Source organism: Alternaria alternata (assembly GCF_001642055.1).
Source record: "Alternaria alternata strain SRC1lrK2f unplaced genomic scaffold CC77scaffold_18, whole genome shotgun sequence".
Taxonomy (NCBI): Eukaryota; Fungi; Ascomycota; class Dothideomycetes; order Pleosporales; family Pleosporaceae; genus Alternaria; species Alternaria alternata.
Window position 1 is genome coordinate 571,903 of NW_017306207.1, and position 24,205 is coordinate 596,107.

The 24,205-nt window shown below is 52.2% G+C and overlaps 11 protein-coding genes across 11 annotated transcripts; 7 read left to right on the forward strand and 4 right to left on the reverse strand.

The window, feature by feature from the left end:
* Nucleotides 1-2,573: 2,573 nt before the first annotated feature.
* On the reverse strand, nt 2,574-6,802 carry CC77DRAFT_941824 (hypothetical protein; the record flags this gene model as incomplete). The annotated part of the gene is made up of 3 exons (XM_018534820.1): nt 2,574-5,935; nt 6,082-6,503; nt 6,771-6,802. 3 exons carry the CDS (start codon nt 6,800-6,802, stop codon nt 2,574-2,576), a joined length of 3,816 nt encoding a protein of 1,271 aa, XP_018383030.1.
* Nucleotides 6,803-8,494: 1,692 nt separating this feature from the next.
* CC77DRAFT_1075170 (hypothetical protein) lies at nt 8,495-11,974 on the reverse strand (the record flags this gene model as incomplete). Its single annotated transcript, XM_018529223.1, has 5 exons — nt 8,495-9,725; nt 9,774-10,300; nt 10,386-10,595; nt 11,471-11,716; nt 11,795-11,974. 5 exons carry the CDS (start codon nt 11,972-11,974, stop codon nt 8,984-8,986), a joined length of 1,905 nt encoding a protein of 634 aa, XP_018383031.1. The 3' UTR covers nt 8,495-8,983.
* Nucleotides 11,975-12,379: 405 nt separating this feature from the next.
* Nucleotides 12,380-13,075, forward strand: CC77DRAFT_942324 (Spc24-domain-containing protein; the record flags this gene model as incomplete). Its single annotated transcript, XM_018534853.1, has 3 exons — nt 12,380-12,406; nt 12,459-12,847; nt 12,901-13,075. 3 exons carry the CDS (start codon nt 12,380-12,382, stop codon nt 13,073-13,075), a joined length of 591 nt encoding a protein of 196 aa, XP_018383032.1.
* A 544-nt stretch (nt 13,076-13,619) lies between these two features.
* CC77DRAFT_1064230 (HET-domain-containing protein) lies at nt 13,620-15,716 on the forward strand (the record flags this gene model as incomplete). Its single annotated transcript, XM_018528701.1, has 2 exons — nt 13,620-14,423; nt 14,478-15,716. 2 exons carry the CDS (start codon nt 13,620-13,622, stop codon nt 15,714-15,716), a joined length of 2,043 nt encoding a protein of 680 aa, XP_018383033.1.
* A 777-nt stretch (nt 15,717-16,493) lies between these two features.
* On the forward strand, nt 16,494-17,226 carry CC77DRAFT_1023121 (hypothetical protein). The gene is made up of 3 exons (XM_018525614.1): nt 16,494-16,624; nt 16,684-16,868; nt 16,917-17,226. The coding sequence occupies exons 1-3, from the start codon at nt 16,565-16,567 to the stop codon at nt 17,044-17,046; spliced, it is 375 nt and encodes a 124-aa protein (XP_018383034.1). The 5' UTR covers nt 16,494-16,564; the 3' UTR covers nt 17,047-17,226.
* Nucleotides 17,227-18,015: 789 nt separating this feature from the next.
* CC77DRAFT_265120 (hypothetical protein) lies at nt 18,016-18,803 on the forward strand. Its single transcript, XM_018530920.1, has 2 exons — nt 18,016-18,139; nt 18,208-18,803. Exon 2 carries the CDS (start codon nt 18,307-18,309, stop codon nt 18,700-18,702), a length of 396 nt encoding a protein of 131 aa, XP_018383035.1. The 5' UTR covers nt 18,016-18,139; nt 18,208-18,306; the 3' UTR covers nt 18,703-18,803.
* CC77DRAFT_265175 (hypothetical protein) lies at nt 18,746-19,686 on the forward strand. The gene is made up of 2 exons (XM_018530921.1): nt 18,746-19,059; nt 19,109-19,686. Exons 1-2 carry the CDS (start codon nt 18,905-18,907, stop codon nt 19,503-19,505), a joined length of 552 nt encoding a protein of 183 aa, XP_018383036.1. The 5' UTR covers nt 18,746-18,904; the 3' UTR covers nt 19,506-19,686.
* A 180-nt stretch (nt 19,687-19,866) lies between these two features.
* On the forward strand, nt 19,867-21,139 carry CC77DRAFT_941817 (hypothetical protein; the record flags this gene model as incomplete). Its single annotated transcript, XM_018534819.1, has 2 exons — nt 19,867-20,748; nt 20,804-21,139. 2 exons carry the CDS (start codon nt 19,867-19,869, stop codon nt 21,137-21,139), a joined length of 1,218 nt encoding a protein of 405 aa, XP_018383037.1.
* CC77DRAFT_265112 (peroxisomal d3,d2-enoyl-CoA isomeras-like protein) lies at nt 21,042-22,182 on the reverse strand. Its single transcript, XM_018530919.1, has one exon. It carries the CDS (start codon nt 22,064-22,066, stop codon nt 21,236-21,238), a length of 831 nt encoding a protein of 276 aa, XP_018383038.1. The 5' UTR covers nt 22,067-22,182; the 3' UTR covers nt 21,042-21,235.
* A 405-nt stretch (nt 22,183-22,587) lies between these two features.
* CC77DRAFT_1064234 (hypothetical protein) lies at nt 22,588-22,991 on the forward strand (the record flags this gene model as incomplete). The annotated part of the gene is made up of 2 exons (XM_018528702.1): nt 22,588-22,617; nt 22,755-22,991. The coding sequence occupies 2 exons, from the start codon at nt 22,588-22,590 to the stop codon at nt 22,989-22,991; spliced, it is 267 nt and encodes an 88-aa protein (XP_018383039.1).
* A 219-nt stretch (nt 22,992-23,210) lies between these two features.
* Nucleotides 23,211-24,180, reverse strand: CC77DRAFT_1033495 (YebC-like protein; the record flags this gene model as incomplete). The annotated part of the gene is made up of 2 exons (XM_018526805.1): nt 23,211-23,979; nt 24,026-24,180. The coding sequence occupies 2 exons, from the start codon at nt 24,178-24,180 to the stop codon at nt 23,211-23,213; spliced, it is 924 nt and encodes a 307-aa protein (XP_018383040.1).
* Nucleotides 24,181-24,205: the final 25 nt, after the last annotated feature.

Genomic DNA, 24,205 nt, shown 5'->3' on the forward strand with positions numbered 1-24,205 from the left:
TCAACTCAATAGAGCATTCTTCTCCAAGCGCCGCCACATCACCGCACAAGAACGAGCCCAGAAGGCCAAGACACGGTTTTCTTCAAAGAAAGAAGCGAAGAGAACCGCCACAGTAAACTTGGGTGAACTCGGAGAGATCAGCTAAGCAGTCTCCTGGCTAATGCTAGTCGGACGCACGTACAGTCCGGTTGATGTTGCTTTTCACGATGTCGGTTGAGCGCAAAAGGGACCCTAAACGCACCAACGAGCGCTAGACGCGTTACTTGTCCAGACTGGTGGAGAAGTAGTGAGGCGACCTATGTCTCGAGTGTCAAGAGAGGGAGGGTGATCGTCATGGTGCGTCAAAAGGGAGATTAGCTATGTTCATTCAAAAGAAAATGAGTTGGAATGGTCCTCTGTGTCTTTGACGACCCGCTTACTGAGACATGAAGACCAAATCCGCGATGATCTTGCCCAAGTGAGAGATTCAAGTGCCTTTGCATCCGATCAGAAACATACATGCCAAGGGCCCAATTCGAGAAGTCGCCACGCGCACTGTTTACGATTGTTATAAAAGCAGACTACAAATTGTCTATCGATATCAATGGAAAGCTTAAGTAAACACAGACGTAGTTCTCTCTAGATCTCGATATCCGACTAGGACACCATGGTATTCACGGCATTATTCTCGGTGTGCCAGGGTCGACGATGGAAAAAGCACTTATAAAGAAGTGCTGCAGAGACAGTTAGCGTTTCTTAACTCCCAATGTAAGGCTAGACTTCTTAGCTACATCCCATCAACACATATCTTGTAGGCAACCATCGAAATGGAACCAAAGGTGAACAACATTACCAACTCTACTCACAACTCTTATTTGTGTTAGTCATTACAGCGCGGATCTGCACTGGAAGCGAGCAAGAAAGGGTAGAGCCAACGGCTCGAAACAGATCAGCAAGTACATCATCTTCACGCATTGTCATTGCTCACCGCCTGGACACACAAACTGAGCCAGCCACGCACGCACAAGTCGACGATAGGTCATAGCCTTACGACAAGTAAGCTGTCAACGTCCGGCTAATGGTCTCTCACCGCAAACTCGCCTGCGCTCGTCCCTAGGCTAGCGCTACCAATACGTCATCGGCCTTGGTATCCTTTAAATCGGACTTTGTCACAGATCTCGGTAACCCGCAAACCTTGTTGTTAAAGACTAGTCTCTATGGCATCTTTGTGCTCCCAAGATTGGTGACTTTCGACCATTGATGCTAGCCAACAAAACTTGGCTGTTTTCACATTACTGCCAAAATGTCTTCTCACGGCTACGGCACATCCTTGTAATATTTGTAGTCTTCTGGGTGTTGGTATGGTCCAGACCACGTCTCCTAGATGCACTTCAACGACAACTATCCTCGGGCTACTTGCCAGGTTTTAGCATACAACGCTTCGTGTAAAATTGAGCATGACCTGCTGAGAAGGATGATAGATGGATCAAGGAGGAACATATATCAACCACAAAAGGCGAGATGAAGGAATGCCAGAGAATCAATCGGCGGCTACTTCACAAACCCGGAAAGTGCGTTGTCCACTACGAGAGACATTCAATGGTGTCGTCGCAGTTGTCAATGGTGAAAGTAGGAAGGACGGGGACTTCAATATTGTAACTTGAAGTAGTGATGTATAGAACAAGATCTAAAACACACTGGGATGAAGGGAAATATCCAAGACTTCGAAGTGAAGATAACGTTTTTGCCCCTAGACGTACAACAACAGCATTAAAGTATGAAAAACTTATAAAAGTAGTCTTCTATAGAGATTCTATAGGCAGTAACTTTTGGAAGAATTCTTTGTTTTGTTGTTGCATGGTGAGGCACTTTCGGAGATATCTTGTTCCTGGGTGTGTTTGATCTTTCCCTTCATCCTGGTGGACAGTAAATGAAATGAACCTAAGAAAAACGAGACAGCTAACCGCTCTTATACATATACCCAGAAGCAGCCTCCAATTAACCGTACATCCAACTAGTAGATCGTGCCCTCATGTCACTGATCTTCGTTCTACAGCTTTCCAACGTCCAGAGATCTCGAAACAGATTATGCCATAACGTTGACCCATGAACGACAAGCCCACTTAACAATACCGCGTAACAAACGACGCCACCAACATCATAAAATGCAGATTGTGGTCACAAAGCTGAGGTGAAGCCAAACAAGTGTGTGTAAACGCAAAGGTAGTTCTTTCATTATCTACATGACTCATGTTCCATTCATCCATCTCATACTCATGTGCCCAAACTTCATCAAGCTAAGCGTGAACGGTCATTAACGAGGAGGAGAGAGATAGGGAGAGATCGAAACCAGGAATCGATCAAACCAACAAGGAAACAACCAGAAAAACAGAAGAGTACGACAAAACAGTCTAAAGTCCTCCCACAGCCACCAACCAAGTAAGTGGTGCCAGTGCAGCAAGGGTATAATGCAACTTCCCAACTCAATCTCCTTCTTTTCTTCATCTGTCATCCACAACAGTAACCGCCCAAATCAACTCATAGTCGACGTGGCGATGCTCGTAGGAAAAGTGGTTAAACAAGCGTTAGAGCGTTTATTTCTTGCCTTTCTTCTTGTTCTTCTTCTTGTTCTTTCCGGAACTAGGTGTCGACTCGCCGTTCGCCTCACCCTCCTCTTCCTCGGCGTTGTTACCAGGCGTGGTGGGTGTAGTAGGTGTCTCTGGCTCCTCGGTCTCGGCAGCGCCATCAGTAGCAGGGGCGGGGGTGTCCTCTGCCTCCTTAGCCTCAGGAACTTCCTTGGCTTCAGCGACAGGCTCAGCAGCGGGTTCAGCAGCAGGTTCAGCCGCAGGCTTCTCAGCCTCCTTTGACCCAGCCTTTGCGAGGGCCTCAGCGTTGACCTTCTTAAGTTCCTCTTGCTCAGCCTGGGCCTTCTCGAGTTGCTCCTTGGCGCTGGCGAGCTCGGTCTTGATCTCGTCGCGCTCCTTGTTTGCGGTCTCGACGTCGGATGTCAGGGCGCTGGTCTTCTCCTCGTGCTCCTTGATGGTAGCCTGGAGAGACTCGAGGGACTTCTTAGCATCGGCAGCTTCGGTCTTGGAGGTCTCGAGGTCCTTGGTAGCAGTCTCAGATGCGGCGGTAGCCTCGTCCAGCTTGGTCTGAAGTGCGGTGAGTTCGGACTCCTTCGCCTTAGCGGCCTCAACGGTAGACTCGAGCTCGGCGATCTTAGCATCGTTAGCCTTGATCTTCTCCTCGAGCTCGCTCTTCTCGGCAGTCGACTTCTCAGCCGATGCCTTGACGTCAGCGAGTTCGGATTCGACTGAGGACGCCTTGGAAGCACCCTCCTTCGCCTCAGCTTCAGCCTGCTTGGATGCCTTGAGTTCCTCCTCAACAGTGTCCTTGGCCTTCTTGGTCTCCTCAAGCTCCTTCTCCAAAGCAGCGACCTTCTCATCTCCAGATGATTGGGCAGCCTTGATGGAGTCGGCGTGCTCAGCTTCCTTGGCAGCAAGCTTGCTCTCGACGTCCTTGAGGGATGCCTCGAGCTCAGCAGCCTTGCTAGCTTCAGCTTTAGCATCAGCAAGCTCCTTCTCCAGAGCAGCAAACTTGTCGTCGCTTGATGATTGAGCAGCCTTGAGCGATTCGGCGTGCTCAGCTTCCTTGGCCTCCAGCTTGCTCGTGGTCTCCTTGAGAGATGCCTCAAGCTCCGCAATCTTGGCAGCAGACTCATCGGCACCACCCTTGGCGGAAGCCTCGAGCTCGCTAATCTTCTGCTTCGACGACTCTGAGTCCTTGGTAGCGGCCTCAAGTTCAGACTTGGCCGATGCGAGTTCCTTCTCAAGCTCAGAGACCTTGCCGACGTCAGCAGACTTGGCCTCGAGTTCAGACTCCTTTGCGGCGAGGCTCTCTTGAGCCGACTTGAGGGAAGCCTCCAGCTCCGAGATCTTGGAGGTAGAAGACTCAGTAGACTTGCTAGCGTCCGCCTTGGCGGCTTCCAACTCAGACTCCTTGGATGCAAGGCTGTCCTTGGCCTCCTTGAGAGAAGCCTCGAGTTCAGCAGCCTTGGAACCCTCGCTCTTCGCTGTCTCGAGCTCGGCCTTGTGGGCAGTGAGGTCGTCCTGTGCTTGCTTCAAGCTAGCCTCCAATTCCGAGATCTTCGAGCTGGAAGACTCAGTAGCCTTGGTGGTCTCGCCCTTGGCAGCCTCAAGTTCAGATTCCTTGGTTGACAGGCTCTCCTTGGCCTCCTTGAGCGATGCCTCGAGGTCAGCAATCTGTTTTTGAAGACCCTCAGCATCGCCCTTGGAAGACTCGACGGCCTTGCTAGCCTCCTCTTTCGCGGCAGCAACCTCTGATTCCTTAGCGGCCAAGCTGTCGTGGGCCTCCTTGAGCGAGGTCTCGAGTTCGGTAACCCTGGAGGTGGAAGCCTCTGAGGCCTTGCTGGACTCGTCCTTAGCAGCCTTCAACTCAGCCTCAAGCTTCTCAACGGTCTCGCGGAGCTCGGCAGCCTCCTTCTTGGCAGCGGTGGTTTGTTCATCGGATGAGCCCTTGGCGGACTCGATCTCAGCCTCAAGCTTGCTGACAGTGCTTTGGAGACCAGCGACCTCGTCCTTTGCGGAGCCAATGGCCTTGGATGCATCACCCTTGGCGGTCTCGAGCTCAGCGTCCTTGGCGGAGAGGCTATCTTGCGACTCCTTGAGGGATGCTTCGAGTTCGGAGATCTTGGAGGTGAGGCTGTCAACCTGGCCCTTGGCCTCTTCGGCAGCCTTGACGGCGGCGTCCTTCTCGGAAGCGAGGGAGGATGAAGCAGCCTCGAGCTCGGATGTCTTTGCTGAGAGGCTGTCTTGTGCCTCCTTCAATGACTGCTCAAGAGAGGAAACCTTTTGAGCAAGCTCATCGGAGTCACCCTTGGACAGATCGGCGGTCTTAAGCTTCTCCTGGAGTTCGCTGATCTCGGTCTTCAGGCCATCGACCTCGCCCTTGGACGATTCGGTGAGCGATGTGACTTGTTCAGTGGCCTCAGCGTGTTCCTTGGTCTTGGCGTCGAGCTCAGAAGCCTTCTGGTCAAGAGTATCCTTTGCTTCCTTGAGAGAAGCCTGGAGCTCCGCAATGGTGTTGCGAAGACCCTCAGCCTCCTCTTTCGATGCCTTGTCAGCATCAGCATCCTGGGTGCCGCGGGCAGCGAGCTCGTCGGAGAGCTTGCTGTGAGAAGCCTCGAGCTCGGTGTGCTTCGCCTTGAGCTCCTCCAGGTCGGAAAGCTGGGTCTTGAGAACGGCAACCTCAGCGGCGAGCTCCTCGACCTTGGTCTTGTGCGCGTCACGGTCAGCTGCGAGGGTGTCGAGCTCATCCTTGGCGACAGTCTGAGCCTTGAGCTCGTCAATCGTGGCAAGAGCCTCGGCGAGGTCCTTCTCAGTCTTGCTCTTCTCAGCAGTGAGCTCCTCCAATTGCGACTTGGCGCTGGCGAGATCAGCCTCCTTGGCCTCGACTTCCGACCTGTCAACCGACTCGGCGCCGGCAGACTGGTGGCTGTCGAGCATGCCCTTGAGCTTCTCAACCTCGTCCTTGTAGGAGGCGACCTGCTTCTCGAGGTCGGCAACCTTTGCGCGGAGCTCCTCAGCCTCCTTGTTGACGTCCGCCATCTTCTCATTGAACTCGGCCTCGCACTCGTCGCGCACAGTATTCCTCTCCTTGGCCTTGGCCTCGCGTACCTGCTGGACAACGACGCTGACCATGTGCTCCTCGAGGTCCTTCTTGTCCTGCTGCAGCGACGCCTCACGGGCCTCGAACTCCTTCTTGCGCTCCTCGTGGTCGCCCTCGAGACTGCGCACGTGCTCGTCTTGTGTAGCAGCGATGCGTTGTGCTTCGTCAAGCTCGTTCTCGGCGTGCTTGAGCTTCTTCTTCAGCTTCTCGATTTGCGTCTCGAAGCTGTCTGAGGCTGTTGGCGAAGGAGGTGAGGGCGAGTCTGCTGCTGAGGAAGGATGGGTCAGTATGTTGTGAGCGGGTAGGTGGTGCAGCGGAGACGCCCGCGAATGAAGGGAGAGCGGATAGTGAGGAGGGGCTGTCGATATTGTTATCGGGCAGGTGGGGGGTGAGTTCACGGTGAGCATCACGTACCTGCTTCATCTTCACTTAACCGTGTAGGCGCCTCGCGCGGTGTCTCTGGTGGGGTGTCCACGCCATTGTCCGTCTTACTCGACTCGACCACGCTCGGAGGTGTGGCGTCCGTTGTTACCGCTGGTGTAGCTGGTGAAGCTGTTGCGGGCACCGGTGCGGGTCCGCCGAAGAAATAGTTGTACGCCCTCTTCATGCTGCTGGTCCGCTTGGGGAGTCCTGGTCGCAGGGAACTCGTCGATTTTCGACCTCGACGTTCTTCTGGCTGGCTTTGCTCGCCAGTCGTCGGTACGGGTGCAAAGGGTTCTACGACTCCGCCTCTCTTATTATTGCTTATCGTTCGTGGTGGTAGCAGGCGTCTGCTAAACTTCTGAGATCCCGACTGGATATCAGCGAGGATCTGCTTCTGCTCTCTCGAAGAGGCTCTGGGATAAGACGTTAGTTGTCGTCTTTATAGGTAGTAAACAATGGCAACAAAGCATTTGATGTTTCGCATCTAGGCATATACGAGGAAGAAAAAAAATATTTAGGACATGCCGCACCACAACGTGGTATCGTGGCAGAGAGAGAGCTTCTTACCAAAAGCAACAACAAGAAAAGAGTTCGTGTATCGTAATGTCCTCAGACAGATGGAGCAGTGATGAGGGGTGGATGGAGGGGAGGCAGAGGGGAGGATGACGGGTAGCACTCACTCATAGCTTTCTTTCCTGCCCCAGCTCGGCATGATTCACGCTCTACTGCTATCAGTTCCCTCTGTTGAAAGCGCCACTGTTTCCCGCGCGAGCCAGTCCAATCAATGGGGAAGAAAATTTTGTTGCCCTTTCTGAATTTGGGCGGGCCGTCCAAGTCTCCTCACCGCACGGTAACGAAATGGAGCTTTACTTATGTACAAGCACAACAACACGTTGGATCCTGCATGCAAGCCTGGTGGATTGTCGGGCGCTAGACGTCCGCTACGAGGTATATACATTCTCGAGGGGAGGCACGAGCCAGTCATGTACTCTACTACTCACGTAGCACATTAGCATGGGCGAGGCTGGACAGGCATTAATGCAAGCACAACGCAGATGGATGTCGAGGCCGAGGGCACCAGGGCCCTTGTCCGAGCTCCCAAGCGGCTCCACCTTGCTTCTTACCGCCTCGACTAGGGTCTGCCAGGGCTTCCTCGACGCCTCCCAGCGTGCTGACTACCCAGCCCTGGGGGATGCTGATGATGAGGATGCCGTTGCTTTTGACAGGCAGTCATGACTTTGATGAGGTATCGCGACCTTTGTACTCGCCAACGTCCTCAACACACGTCGTCTCCACCTCATCAGCTGGCGAGACCCTGTACCAATCACAGCCATGCACGTCAGTACCACCACGTAGGTCGCGTCAAAAAACATGCCATGAGCTCCGGGGAACGGCATTTGAAGCTGTCATCGCGCGGCAAACTTCGATTCTAGGAAGTTGGGCGAGCAATCGATAAGCTGGCAGCCAGCACATCTTCGCTGATCGTAGCCGACGTCGTAGGGCTCGCGCACGGTCACGGTCATGGCGCGTCGACGTGTGACTGTGACTCGGCATGATGTTATGCGAACCCCAATGGCTTGCAGGTACACGGTCTTTCTTTTGCAAGACTTGTTTCGTCTCGTCAAACTCGAGGCAACCACTGAGGCACGACACCTTGCCCAACTCTGAGACAAGGACACTCTTGACGCGCGCTCGCGCGCGCAAACGTCATGCAGGGCTTTTCCTAATGGGCGGTCGAAGCGTTGATGCGTTGTTCGATCGGATCCGCTGAATTAATTCTTGCCCAGTCAATTCGACTCGCCAACCCTTCTCTCGGACCGTCAACTTTCCATCGTCAACCTCCGTCACCTCGCCGAAGCCGCCTTGAAATCCCGAAAGTGGCTGTGATCGTTGCTTTCCCCAACCTCTCCTCTTAGCCCCAACACAATCGCATCGCCTTGTCTCGCGCAGTCTCTTCACCGCAAAACCACTGCACCCCAGAACCTAGTCACTCACGGACTGGCCCTGCATAACCGCACCCCACCCGTTGACAAGGCGCCGCGCTAGCCAGGTCAGCACTCGCGTTCTTTGCTCCACCGCCTCTTCGCATCAACGTCGTATCGTGGCGCGTGAGTAGAGAAATCACGGCAGAAAAAGTCTTTCGGCTGCGTTGTCGAGGTGACACCGCCAGTGAGGGGTTGTTCGGGCTGGCATGTGATTGTCAAGTGGCGATGGCATTGGAGGCATGGCTGATCTTGGACAGGAACGATGCTAGAATGTTCCCGGATCCTTTAGGCTGTGCAAGCAACTCGTGATATAATGATATTGGTGCTCTTTAACTATGGAAACTCCCATCCGTGGATGTATACTCCGGGCCTCTAACGCCGTGACTATGCTGAGATTCTGATGTCTAAGGAATGATAAGGAAGACTTTGTACAGCACCCACTGAGCAAACACGCGGGGAAGGAAAGACAACGACACCCACCGCTAAACCAATGTACCGACGCCAACGCAATTCAAGCGGACCGTTGTCGCCTGATTACCGAACGACCAGATCGCCGCGAGTGTCTTCGCGTGGAAGGCCCGCCTGCATGGGCAGTGCCCTCTGCAGACGTGGTCTGTGGAGAAGACTCGCTTGGGCTCTCAAGACCAGAGGCAGACCGGCGAGTGTCCGTTCCTGTTCGTAGAGGCCGTGGGCTAAGAAAGGAGGATACACGACGTGCCCCTTCGGTACTGGCTCTGCCGCTGAGGAAAATCTCTGGTGATTGAGTCTCGGCCGATTCTGATCGAGAAGCAAGTTCACGACTAACACGTCTCGCCTCTCGTAATACCTCTCTACTTCTCCTGAATCGGTCACGCCCTAGCCATGTATATGGAGATTAGCTTGATATAACCGACATAAGGGTATCATCCCTATTGCGGAGATCCAAACAGACCCCTGCGTATTCGATCACTGATACCACCATTACCCGGGCCTGCATTTGCGTTATCAGACGAGCTGCCCTGATCGTTGGACGGTGGGGGTGGAGATCCTGCAGGAACGACGTAGGGATCATTGAACGTTCCCGAGCCGGAAGGAGTGAAGGAGCCGGGCATCTGGGACGTACGATCCGTCTGTGAGTCTGCAGACGCAGGGTTGTTCGTCTGGCCCTCGCCACCCTTGGTGATACCCTTTCGACAATGAGGACAGGTGTCGTGCTCGAGCAGCCACGCGGATACACATGGGTGGTGGAACCAATGCTTGCATGGCAGTAGCGTGACCTGTTCGCCGATGTTGACCTCATCCATGCATATACTGCATTCAGCCTTGTGTTCTTCGCCTAGCATCTCTTCGGTCACATTAGTACGAGGAAGGGCATCGATATCGGCCTGCGTTGCAGGTCCAGGCGCGTTGCTGGTTGAAGTTTGTTCCATCAGTTGAGAAACAATGCGGTCTAGGCCCTCTTGAGAGTAGACAAAATCTCCCATGTTACTAGCAGGGCCCATCATGCCCATTGAGGAGAATAGTTGTAGGATAGGGTGTCCCGCGAACTGTTCGCCAGCACCATGAGTGTGTTCGCCACGGAAAGTACCCTCGGCGCCGCCCAAGGGATGGTTGTGAGCTTGGACGCGAGGAGGTGGTGCACCAAAGGTAGCCAGGAGACCAGTCAGGACACTGTATACTGTCAGCGGCTACAGACCAGGGTGGTCCGCTCTTACTTACTTGGTGATCTCGTCCACAGGCTCAGCCCGTCCGGGGTTGTTTCCTCCTCCAGGGAACAGACGAGCACCACCGTGATATGTAAAGGTCCCTCCGCGGATTTGAGGTCCACCACCTGGACCCTGGTTTTGAGCTTCCTGGAAAGCAGACTGGTTCGGGTTGAACCCTGGTGCGGCGCCAGAGAACAGACCCTCGCCCTGACCCTGTGCTTGACCCTGTGGTGGGCGTAATCCCGCTCCGGTGAGCCCGTTCAGCATGGCCATAAATCCGCCTATAGACCCTGGGACCGGCATGCCGCCCTGTGGTGATACAGAGCGCGTGACGGTAGCCTGCAAGTTGTACCTTCCCGGTCCCGTCTCTGTCCATCTAACATTGCTAATATCCCCCTCCTCTGGGTCGTCGGTCTGCCATGGGTTGTGATGCGGATTCATGTGGGGTGGAGCGTTCTCGAGGTCAGGCAGAGAGTCGGATTCGTCGCCGTCGTGACCAAACATTCCGGTGCCGGCCCTTGGGTCATTGTTATCTTCAATCTGATCAGTGTTAGCGGAAATCGGTGCATATTCGCTTCATCTCGTGTCGAGCGAGCTAGAAGCTGATTTCCGCAGCTGAACTCACAATCTCCGTGAAATCTGAGCCGCATTCTGGACACGAAAGACCGTGTTCGTCCCGATACCATTCGTCGGCGCACTCGTGGCAAAACATCATGTCGCGATGCCCGGGTCGTTGGTTCTGTGACGGCGCATTCTGATTGCTGGACTGGTCCATAGTCGCGGGCCTGAGAGGGATATGATGGGACGTAGGGTAGTAGGATAAGATGGAATGAGGCTGAGAGGGATAAGTCAGCCGGAAGTGACGTTCGAGTAACGGGTACAAACTCACGGCCTTGTGTCGGAAGTAGGCGCGGAAGAGGACCAACTCAATCACTTATCATGCGCTATTACCAGTCCAAGCAGTGACGTGGTGGCGGGCTGCAACAGCAGACAGGTACTGGGTCAAGTAGCGGAATGCGGAGACACCTGAAGGGGGGTAGTTTGGCGTAGCAGAAGCTCTAAAGCAAGGCCTGCGGTAAAGTAATCGACGTTTGGCGCGAAAGTTGTCAGGCCGGAATGACGTTATTCGATGAGCAGGGGTAGTGGGGTCCAGCAATTCGTCCCGCGGTATCTTAAGATGGAGGGAGCTAATTCAGCACCTTGCCTTTTGGGGTCAATAATTTATGGGAATGGAAGTGGTAGAGAGACGGAGGCAAAGTCCTCTGTGTGTCTTATTGAACGTGGTAGCAGTTGATTGTCTTGCTCTGACTCTACGTTTGTTCGACTTGTTGTCTCTTCCCGCTTCTTCCATGTTCCATCTAGTTCTGAAGCCTTCTATCAGCCAAAGATCACCCAACACAGAGTATACAGCATGCGGTGCGAGTCTGGCGCGATCGCTTGCATGGTAGGAGAGCTTTGTATATACAGATATCAATAATTGCCATAAATTATAGCATCCCAGGCAAAGGTATAGAAAACCGCCAAACGCCTATGCATGTACTCATCAACACGATTGCGGACCTGGCCTGACCAATGGTCCAAACGACATTGCGCGTGTCATAGACTTGCGAGGACGATGCCCGTTCAGTTCCTTCGGGGGCCGCCCCTCAGCAAAAGGCTTCCCACAACCCCCGCAGCGACCACGATTCCTCCCACAATGGCGGCGCCCACTAGCCCCTCCTTTGCGACCTTCTCGTCAATAAGTCCCTTCAAACTTCCGGCCTGGAGGTTTGCGGGCTCCAACTCTAGCAGCAGCTCGTTGTACCGTCGAGCTTCAGCATAGTTGCCGAGCTTGTAGTTGCCTAGGGCGAGGTAGTAGAGGCATTCGCGCCGGCGCTCGCGCGAGTTGCGGAAGATCTCAGAGAGGAGGCGCACTCCCTCCTGTTGGTCGGGACGTGAGGAGGATTTGATCAGACCCTAGAATGCTATGAGCTTGTTTGTTGCGGGAGGTGCCGTGCGCATGTGAAGATATCACCAGACGCGGGGAAGCCGTACCCATGCGTAGTTGAACTTTGTCTGGAGCCCAACATATTCGCCCTCTTTCTCGTACTGCGCGCGCAGAACCTGTAGTTCCTCTGGCTTCAGCGGCGACTCAACATCGGCGGCATCTAGAGGGTATAAGCGTTCGTCGGCCCAAAAGTCGTTGTCCCACTCACATGGTAATGACGGCGGCATAGCGGCGGTTTATGTTGCGCAAGAAAATTAAGGAGCTGTGTCTGCTAAGGAGGCGATGACTGCGTGCTGGTATCGTGGGGATGGCTTTTAGTGCAAGTGGTAAGCGTCAAACTACCGGCTGTCTCGTGAAAGCTCCTGCTGCAGGCCGAGCAGGCGATCTTTTACCGTGACGTACGCCTCGTGGCTACCGGCGCTTACGCCACGCTACGCCTGCGCCTTCCGCCACTTGATCGCGGTTGCCATGCACGCGACCCAGCACGGGCCATACAAACAAGAACATCAACACCATGGGGCAGTCGCGATAAACGTCTCCATGTACTAGACCAGACGAATTCGCGCAAACATCCGATAACACTACAAACAATCACACTACATTTACACACATTCTGCGACACAAAATCCAATATGCTTCTCGACGAAGATCCCGCTGCCGTATGCACCTTTTCCACGCTCCTATAAACCAAACTCTCCTGACACTATCCAGCTCATCGCACAATGCACGTCGCACTTCAAAATCGCCAATGACAAAACGTCGCTTCATCGCATAAACGAATCCCTCAGCACACTCAGCGAATTTCGCACCCAACACCTTCGTTCCATCCAATCCTCCCTTAGCGCGCTGAACAGAACACACCAAACACTCTCCGCGAACCATAACCACACGCTCAGCCAACACAACCCAACAAACCATGCTGCAGAAATCTTGAGGTTAGATACCGAAAAGTTCAAGATCGCGAAGCAGGCGAGTGACCTGGAGATTGAGGGCGAGAGGCTGCAGAGCGATCTGGCAAGATTAGGGGGTGTAGCTGGCGAATTGGAAGAGGAGGGCGTAGAAGGCGGCGTTGAACCTAGAGCGGGTGAGGATGCGACAGTGTAAGTTGAATCTTCCATGTGTAAGGAGGCTCAAATATTGACAAGAATTTTAGATTGAAGCTCAAGCTCTACCGCACCCTCGGCATCGACGTCGAGGCCGACCCTACGACCGGCGAGTACAACAAGGCTGTCATTCGCAATGCCACCAAGGGCGACGTACATGTCGTAAACATCGATCCCAAGTTCTCGCGGCACTTCTACACAAACTACTTCTGGCGAACAATGTAAACCGAGAGCAGGATTTATCCCTAGACTGGATGTAGGCATAGACGCCAGCATGCAAATCAGGGGAAATGAGGGAAGGAAGAAGTTACTGTTCGCCTTCAGGCATGGGCGTTTGGTTATGATTTGCTTTCTGAGATACCTCTGGGATTTTGGCGTTCTTGGGTGTATATTACATACGAAAGTCACGTCACATACTCTTGAACGATCAAGATGAATGATAGCAGAAACTAGCTGATCGAGTCATCTTCACAGCTGCAGTCGAAAAGACCCCCGTGTCATCTGGATCTATGGATTCGAGCCGCGATGCCCGAGAGAATGCAATTGGTTTACAGCCGCGCAGTACGTATGCGCCTCGTCGCGTTAGCGTACATGCTGCCCTGCACCACCTTTGTCAGCATCCTGGCAGCCTGATTGACAGACCAAGCAGTGCGCAGTCTTTGAGATTCTTCTACAAACTTTCTGATCATACACTTCTACTGTCTCATCTAATCTGGGCCTATTGCGGGATACAGCTGGAAGGAAGATCTCGCGATCTCGAGGAGCGGACATGGGCATCATGGAACAACCTCCCGATCGTACATATTCCCATGCGGAATCCGGATCTCCTGGTGGAAACTCGAAGGCTTCTAACGAAATAGTTGAAACTGAGGTCATGCGGGCAAAACTTCGACGCACATACGCCGACTATAGGAGAATTTATCCCCAGGGTAACTTGTGCCAACGTTGTGCTGGTATAAACTGGACAAATCTTCTCTCTAATTATAACGACGAATGGAATCTTTTGGACTTATTCAGCGTCCCCGAAACAATTCAGGAACTCTCTGCGTCGCCATGTCCGCTGTGTCGACTAATGAGCTCCGATCAAATGTTCGGAAATGGAACCCTCAGCGTATACGATGCCTACAATGACGTGCTATATCTCGAGCATCACGATGAGCATAGCTGGAATCGGTATGCCCTATGTCTAGAACTACGTTCTGGCGATTTGCATCGGAAATACATCCTACAAAACGTCTGTACTAGTACTCAGTTTTACCTGCTTCGCAAACTTGACTCTGAAGTTATCGACTACGAGATACTTCGACATTGGCTCAGGTACTGCAAGTTCCATCATACAAAGTGTACTCAAACCTACGATTCTATTATTCCTGGCCTCAGAGTCATCGACTGCACAACCGAAACAGTCGTCTATGCACCTGAGGATGCCACTTTCCATTACGTAGCCTTGTCTTACGTTTGGGGTGGTACCAAAAGCTCCGGAAAAGACCAAGACGAGTTCCCGGCAACGATACGCGATGCCATCACCGTCACGATACGACTGGGATATAGATACCTGTGGGTCGATCAATACGTATGTGACCTTACCTTGCTCAAAGCATGTAGAGCCAACTAACCACAAGTACAGTGTATCAACGAGTCATCTGAGGGATACAAACAAGCTCAGATACAACTCATGGGCCGTATTTACGCCGAGGCAGAGCTAGTCATCATCGCTGCAGCCGGCAGCTCGTCCAGCTACGGACTGCCCGGTGTTGGTGTCAAAGCTCGAGAAGCACAGGGGAGAGTTCGACTAGAAAACAATGTTGAGCTGATCGAGATGAACGAACCGGATCGTGAGCTAGACATGAGTGCATGGGCGCAAAGAGGCTGGACTCACCAGGAGGGCTATCTTGCGACGCGAAGCCTCGTCTTCACAGACAAAGAAGTTTTATACGTATGCAACCAAGGAGCATGGCAAGAGTCTGTGCAGCGTCCTGCCATGGAGGACGACGGTCAATGTTGGGTGATGGCGAACGCTTGTTTCCATATCAGGGCTCTACCTCCATACAACAGTCACGCGCCAGTCTATTTTTTTCTCGATAACTACTCGGGCAGAAAGCTGTCCTACGATAGCGACATCCTCAACGCCTGCATTGGTGTGTTGAACAAATTCGTGGGCCACCATCATTTCTGGGGCATGGTAACCCCACGCCTAGATCCTGAACGATGTCTTCCGCTCTGTCTGGAGTGGCGTAGCCGAATTCCGGGCACAAGAAGAGAAGCCTTTCCATCTTGGTCATGGGTAGCGACAGCCAGTCCAAAAATGATCCCTTCATGCGGTTGGGGAGATCACAATGAAGGCTACGTTGCGCACATACGCACAAACGATGGACGCTGGTTGTCCCCAGAGGAGCAGACTGAAAGTCGATGTGATCCTTTGCCCATGAATTTTGGCCCTACTCTACGTCTTCAAGCTATGCTCTACACAGCTCTCTTGAGCACGAACACAATGTATGGAGCACCAGACAGTCGACCAGTTGTCATTTTCCAGGCCACTGATGGGGATGGCAGTGAATTCGAAGTTGTTTTCAAGCTGTGGCTTGACACTGAACTCATAGAATCAGACTTGAAGAACACTGTCAAAGCAATACTGGTCTCTGGCAGCACTAGAGAAGACAGGGATATAGAATCGTATTCACTTGGTCCCGCTTTCATGATCCTCCAAGCAGTAGGACATCATTATAAGAGGATCGGCATCACAGGCTATGAGTATCGCTGCTGGATCCTAGAAAAGAGAACAAGGAAGGTGAGGATGAAAGACGATAATGATATATTGTCGTATGAGATCTGTAGAGGTATTGAGGAAACCGTCTATATCGAGTAAGGTTCTTTCACACATAGAAATCTGTATCAACGTGGAAGACTGGATGGCTTAAGCAAAATAACATAACATTATATACCCCCCGATGCATGGCCTCATCATGATTAGTTGTTTGGCGTCTCAAAGCCGTTGGTAAGCAATTCAAATGCAGTCCATACCACGCGACTACACGCCGGCCTTGCTTACAGTGTCTTCCTCCAAGTATAGCTCACATTTAGATCCAATGGTGGATGGAGAAAGAGTAATTCCCTAAGCCAAGCCTTACATTTGTAGCAGCATCAAAACTCCAGCAGCTTAGACCGGCCAATCTTCACACACGTTATCGCGCAGTTCTGCCTGTGTTGGGCTCATCCGCGCCGCATATAGTGTTAGTTGGGTGAAGGATCTCACGACTTCCTAATCCGGACATTCAACCGAGTATTATGAAGTGCTGTGCCTCAATATAATCACTTAGCTGCAGAACTCACTACCAGAATCCCGTTAGCTTTCATAAAGAAGGCATAGACCACTTCAACTTCCATGCAATGTTTGCTCAATAGGGAAGCCTGAGGCACGGTCGCCGCTTAAATCACTCGTGATACCTAGTGTTTGCCTAGCGTGATATGTATGGTTGCCTCGATTGAACGATTGTTAACAATTTGCGCCGCCGGATACCCCTTGGACTTCTCATTTCATTACGGCCGTACAAGCGCGCTTCAAATCGAACTACGTCTTACGCCCGCTCAATGCTCACATTCTCAATATATTAACATCCGTGTTACCCCCGAAGTATTACCACGCTCTTAACTACCTTCCTAAGTCTCAACCCCTTCTCTAATAAAGCGCATTATCAGCCAAGAAGCACCTGCAACATGCAATTCTTCCTCCCGGTCCTCGCTCTTCTGAGCACCCTTGCCAGCGCTGCACCAGTCGTATGTGAATTCCTCTTCCTATCAATTCTCCCTTCAAGAACTTTTCTAACGTGTCGCAGGTCGAATTGCAAACTAGACAAAGCGGCGCTGGTGGTATCATCTTCAAAGATCAAAACTTCAAGGGCGAATCTACTTTCATCCCCGGTAACTCGTATTGTACCGACGTAAACAACATCTTCGGCAACTTCGATGGCAAAGTGCGCAGTATCAAGTCGCTGCTGGGTTACCAGTGCCAGTGGTACATGTAAGTCTCTCTCCTGGAATTAGTTTGTTCCAAACTAACATCCAGTAGCGGCTACGGCTGCCCTGCCAACGGTGTCAAGCTCGACTGTGGCAGCAAGGATGCGTACGTGAGCAAGGGAGACCTGAGCCCAACCTTCGACAGGAAGATTCACAGCGTGTTTTGCACACCTAAGAAATAGTTCTCGTACGGTGTTCAAAAATGTGCTTTTGAGTACTCCGACGACCGTAAAAAGGGCGTGGCGGCGTCAGGTCTTTGACATGGATTGCGACCCTGGCCTATCGACTCGCACCAGCCTCTGGTCAGTTGTGTCGGTTCTCTTACCCGATATAAGAGGTATGAAATTTTAATAGTAATTTTATAATTACCAATCTAAACCTTTTGAAGTAGTGAGAGATCTTCCGATTCTGCAGTCGTGCAGCATAGGTAGGCGTCTAGACCTGGTGACCAACAATCGCCTCAGACCGGACATGAAGAGTTGGGCGTAATGGCATGACCGCCCGTTGGGGTTGCATAGCTGTTGGTGTGAGAAGGGATGAGCATGCAGGAAAATGGGGACAAGACGGGTGGACGGGCGGGTGAGACCGCCGCTGTTGTTGGCACTAACCCTGAATGAAGCGACCCACCCACCCCACTGCAATCCATACAGTCGTTCGCTCTCCGTCAAGTGCCATCCTCATTCATCACCACGCCGCACTGCCATTCCGAACACTTCTTTACACGAGAAGACACGCTGCCTGCACTGTCGCGATACCCGGAAACCGAGGCCCCGCTTCTTCATTGTACTACCACTGCACCTCGAGTACGATTTGCCAGTCTCAATCCACGTCAGCACGTCTAGTGTTTGGGAGGTTGCATACGAAAAAGCTATCACTCAGGATAATATGTTAGGTGATGTGTCTCATGGATTGGACTCAGATTGGTAGCTCACTGTGTGGTGCACCGTACTTTCGTCGTCGTTTGGGGCCCCGCGCCTTTCATCGGCGTTTGTGGCTGCGTACTCATCCAACAACGCCAGCTCATGTTTACTCAGCATTGCGCTGATCAAGCTTCCTCACTAATTGCAGTCAGACGTCTGGCTCGCATACAGTTACCGAAACGCACTGTTGAGCTGTTCGACGACATGATTATACCGGATGCTACACGCAACTTTGGCAGGCGGTTGGAATCAAGATCAAGAACCACGAAGATGAATTGCCCCTTTTCTATCGAACCATGTCTCTTCAAATCGATTCTCTTTCACTCTCGCTTGGTGACAGTCCGTGAATGATCTGGTAGGTGCTCGTTCGGAATAGATCCACATGCTTCAACTTGGACTCATCATAGAACGCCATTGCAACAGAATCATGGCTTTTTGCACGTACGCAGACCTTTTACGCCCGATTCAACCTCTTCCCAAATAATGCGCGCAAGTTTCAGAAAGTAAGAGCCGGTCTCAGAAATGGTTGTTCTTCTGCAATATTACGAACCACTCTTCGACAAATCCAGAACACCAAGTCTAAGAACGAAGAACTGGAGGATCTGCGGGCTGTCACTCGAAATCAAGCACCAGAGGAGACCAGAAGTGTCTAAGATCGGTCTAGTTGAGCGTATGAAGTGCGGCACAGCAAGGTGTACATCTAGTCGTGTTTCAAATCCTTCGGGCCTCATTATCGACCTCGCTGACCGCGACCGCCAGATTCATCCGTCTTATCTGGCCCTTATCCTATCACATTTCTTGATTTGTTTTGGAGTGCTATCTGGCCTATCATCACAGGTAGCAATGGCGGAGGAATGGTTCATCGACCAGCAACCACAAGACAGCGCCCCAAGCCTGCATACAGATCCTATGATGTAGTCATTTCTCGTCGCGCAGTACGGCAGGAGCCATACGGGACAGGACGGGCGCCTGATCGCTTGTTATGGAGACCATAAAGAGACTGTCCACGTCCCCGGGCCTACTATGTCAGCTTGGTCCTCTCCAAACGTACCAACAGATTTTATAGTCCCGATTTAGCTTGTGTGCTCTGTATCACAGGCCATATCACAGACATTCCACCATGAAGTCCTTCACAGCGCATTCTTGGCTTGAGTTCTGGTTTTACGGGCTTTATCCTGCACTTATGGTCGCACTGACATGCATCGGTGTCTTGGCCACGTTAGCTTTATGGCCCTTCCATATGAAGTCCACAACACAGCTTTGTGAAAGATGCAAGTCAGTAGATGATAGTCCTTGACTGTGTTGTATGCTAAGCAAGTCATAGGCAAAGAGAGAAGAGCGATGATTCGGAACGAGTGTCTACAAGCGCGACTTTTACCACCTCAGATGCTCGACTTCATCCACATCAGAAGGTCTTCGAACCAGAACCGAGTAGGTCTCAACACCCTGCTTTTCGATACTCGTTCATACCGCCGTCGCCTTTTGGAGCCGGAACCCCAATTCGAGTGCCCTCATTCCGCACATCGTCGCCATGCCAGCCCGATGGAACGCCTGTACGCGTTCGCTCGCTACGACATTTCCTACTTCCACCACCTCTCAGCCGCCATCGTGCAGATGGAGAGCAGGGTTCTGATGGCGCCCGGACACCTGATAAAACGCCGAGTGTCAGTAGACGGCTAAGTGCTGTTGCGGAGGATATGGTAGATGCTATTATGGTTTAATTTGATCGGCAAAGGTGAAGCAACTATTGGGCGCTAAAGCACATACAAAGTTACGTCATAGCCGATTCGGTATCAATCTAGAAGCATTACAATCCACACTACGATGAGATGAACAATGTCAGAAGGCCTTGCATGTTTAAGACGAAGTCATGTAACTACTCGGAATCAAACATGGTGCATTGACACGCGACTGACGAGCCACTTTTCCGATGGTGAGCTATGGAGGTTTCCGACTTCGGCATGAATGTCCACTTCAGGATGGCAGATCCCCCGCCAAGGCCTACCGATGCTACCCGAAATCTCGCATCTGAGGAATCCATTTCTTGAAGCTTGAACTTCGTCATTCCGACAACACGACCACATGGCTGCCCCAAGATTGCCATTCCTATGGCCTATGCTGTTCCAGCCGGCGAAATCGCCACGCGTGCGCGCTTCGATAGCAAAGGAGAATGCGTCACGCACGCGACGAGCACGTCGTCATCTCACGACTTCATCACGCCGGCCGGAGCAGTCGATCCCGCAGCGATACGGAAAGGCATATGAACATACAGCTCCAGCATTAGAACAAGAGCCGCCGAAGGAACCTCAGCAAAAAGACCTAGCGACCACGGAGAAACCCCCACAAGACCCCGTTCACGAGCAAGAAGAAGTAGAGGAAGATGCGCCAACAGCAACTACCAGTCCATCCACGCCCAGCAAGACCAGCGCGACTGAGGAGATTGAGCCGCTCAAGACTCCAGCGCCTGATCCTCCAAAGACGGGCGATCCAAAACCCCTCGATAGCGTCCTCCACATACCCACCGCCGCGGAAGAAGAGTCTCACAAGGCACCGCACTTGAAGACGCCACCATATGTCCACCATTTTGACACCTATGGTCTCGTCCGCAAACTCTCGCAATCTTCATACACCCCCGAACAATCCATTACCATCATGAAAGCTGTGCGACAAACGCTATTGGATAACATGGCTTTGGCGCGCGAAGGTCTTGTTAGCAAGAGTAACGTGGAGAATGACACGTATCTTTTCCGCGCGGCATGCAGTGAATTGAAGACCGAAATTGGAAATGCGAGGAAAGGAGAGATGGAGAGGATGCGCACGGAGAGGGGACAATTGCAACACGAGGTCGATATCCTGGGGCAGAGGCTGGGACAGGAGACAGGTGGGCTGAGAGACGAGCTTAAGGGGCTTTTTGACGACAGGAAAATGGCCGTTCGACAGGAACAGAGACACATGGAAACAAAGGTATGGCATTTCTTGCCCTGGCTTGCGCAACACACGTGTACTGACATTCTGCTAGATCCAAGAACTCAACTACAAGATCACAGTTGCCCTCAACTCTGATGCGCGCTCCGAGGTCGAGGGTCTCCGATGGGTGCTTACTCGCCGCGCGGCCATTACAGTCGGTGTCAGTGCGTTTATGCTCTTCGTTGCGCTACGCTATACAAGTTATGTGCAACACCAGCTGCAGGAGGAGAAGAGGAGGAATCCACCGCCTCATCGACCCAGTCCGTTGGAGGATTTGGCGGACCACACGTCCACAGCGAGTAGACCGGTTGTAGATATTGCGAGCCCAACTCAGCAGGATGCCCTTGGTGGTGAGCTTTTGGCTACCGAGGGCGTGTCATTGGGTTGAGCACCAGCAAATAACAAGACATTTGGGTGCAAATGAACATGAGGCAGATGAGCCTGCATATATTCCATCTCTCAGCGAACCCGCGTGAACAAACCCCTACAGCTTATGCTTCTTCTCTCCACTCGCGAGTCTCGCAAACTCCTTCTGTGGCACGCCCTTCAAAAACCTCTGCAACCCACCCATAACCTCTTCCACACCCTGGCGATCCAACGCCTCCCTCATTGGTTTCTGAATCAACTCCTTGATCAACACCAAACTCTCGCTGTTGAGATGATCGCCCAGTCTCTCCTCAACCTCCTTCCTGACCTCGCCCAGAAACTTCTCACTGTATTGTTCGCTCTTGACATCAACTCCAGCTTCAATGACTTTGTTCACGAATCCCGTAGCTACTAGCTCATCGCATGTAATACGTTTTGACATGATGAGCGCCTCGTTCGCTTTTGAAATGCCGAGGCGTCGGACGAAGCCTATGCTTGCATTTCCTTCTGCTACGAGACCGAGGGAGGAGAAGGGCGTGAGGAGGAAGGTGTGTGGTGCAGCGTAGATGAAATCCGAGAACGCGATCAACGCAGCGCTGAGACCGACAGCTGGGCCGTTTAGGGCTGTGATGAGGATCTTGGGATGCGTGTAGAATGCATGTGTTATGTGTAGGTTGTTGGACACAAAGGACTTTAGGTACTGGTGTCTTTCGTCGATGGCACTGTCGTCGGTTTTGGAGCCAAAGGTTACGTCTGCGCCGGCGCTGAAGAAACGTCCCTTGCCTGTTAGGATGGTGATGTAGATGTCATCTCTGGCTGCGACTTCGTTCATGGCGCGTGCGAGCTGGTAGTATTCATCGGCACCCAGAGCGTTTAGTTTCTTGGGTACATTGAGAGTTATTATGGCGGTTTTGCCGTGGTAGGTCGTTAGGATGGGTTGGTCAGACATGTTGGGTGAGTGTTTGCTGTACAAGTGGTTGTGGTGTTGAGGTCTGGAATGGATGAGACGGAATAGAGCTCAAGATATTGTGCACGTCTGTAGGAGTCTTGGGGAGATTCTTAGGGAGATTCTTAGGTGAGATGTCATTGAACCGAGGCTAGAATGCGGAGACGGAATGAGCATTGTGAGCGCAACCGAACGCGACAGAGTGAGGTAGGTAGATGAGGAGAATGTGCGCATTATTATGATACGTTTGGAAGCTTTGAGTCTATTGCTGTGGAGAGTAGGAAATATCGCGCAAAAATTACACGCTTGGAGCGGAGAACGCATGTGAAGGACGCGGCTTCCCCAGCTTCGACGTGGGGAAACTGACGCGCTGGCTGAGGCTGGAGATTAGATCTATATAAGCTAATCGCCGAACCATCACCGACCAGATCTGTGCATCTTCGACTCCATCATCACTCCACTTGTGCGCCAAAGTTTCGAGCCGCGCCGCAAGTCGCAAACTACCCCAACCACAAACCGCAAAGATGGGTGGCCCTAATCTAGAAGTATTCAAGGTACGTACAACCCCCAGAAAACTCTGCGCAACATAATGGAAAGCGCCCACCACATAAGAGTCCCATTCGACTCATCATATTCCGATCAAAACCGAACCTGGACCCCTCTCGTGCGCGTAACTAACCAGACCTACCAGTTCGGAATGTACATTCTCTTCCCAATCAGCATCATGTACTACTTCGGCACAAATCTCGACGGCAAATTCACGGTCCCCGATTTCTGGCCCAAGCCAGGCCAGACGCACAAGATACCGTACGATAGGGATGAGATTGCAAAGGAGTTGGAGAGGTTGAAGCAGAGGAATCTGGAGAACAAGAGGAGAAGGGAGGAGCAGGAGAGGCTGAGGGAGCTGGGTACTGGAAGGGAGGAGTAGACATGGGGACTGGGCCGACGAAAGGCACCGAATGACAAATAAACAAGACGAGAAGCGACTATGAGACAGGCATGAAGTTACAGCCTAAAACGTCATGAAGTCACTTGCACAAAAGGCGCTGAGCACGGGGATACATCTTGTCCGCACCGATATCAGCGGTATTGTACAACACTGTATATTACAAAAATGTACAACAGCCTGGAGGGCCGGAGTCAGAGATCACGCGTTGACCTTGCCTCTCAATTCCTCCCAGACGTCATCTCCTATGCTACCTTTTGTCCAGTTCATATACACTCCTTGTACACCCTGCACTTCCTGCAGGTCATCCAGGAAGCTGTTCAATTCTTTGGCCGCTCCCTCATCCTCCAACGGTACCTTTGTATCCTCATTAGGATCGTAGATGATCTCACTCTCCTCGATCTCAAGATCTAGCTCCTTGGCCATTTTCTCCGCCGTCTTGTTTGTCGATGCAGGTTCTGTGTATAGCACGACTCTCCCTTCGGCATCCTCGTCGACATCCAATACACCAGCGTCTAAAGCCGGCTCTAGTACTTCGTCGACCCCAACACCATCTTTCTTTCGTAATATTATCCGACCTTTTTTCTCAAACATGAAGGCTACCGTTGATACACTGCCACCTGCCTCTTTTACAAGGAGGCGCAGGTCGGCTAGGGTGCGCAGCTTGTTGTCTGTTTGACATTCGACTATCGTGGCGATGGAGGGCGGTAAGATCGCTTCGAGTAGGACGTTCTCGAGAGCGGCACCTGATGCGGAGAGACCTTGCCCACGGGCTATTGCGGCTTCGATAGAGGCTTTTGGCACGGCGGACTTCTTTGCGGTGGAAATTGCAAGGGCAAGGCGGGGGTTTAGGTCGGGATTTGGGCCAGCGAGCTTGACGGCGTTGGTGATGTCGCGGGTCATGAGAGACCGCTGCTTGGATTTGCCAGCATCGTTTTTGGCTTTGTCATGTTTGATAGTCGCCCACTTGCTATGTTGTGTCAGAGGCGTGCCGTTGGATTGCGAGGACGACGTACGAGTGGCCTGATTGTAGATTTGGGGTGGTGCTCAAACATCGCACTTGTTCTTGTATGCGCCAATTCCTCGAGCGTGGGACATGTCGACAGGAGCAGGCTATCGCGCTGTCCTTTGAGATAGCAGATAATACTGCACGGCGAACTGGGATAGACATGGAGATCGATATAGATTGCTATCTT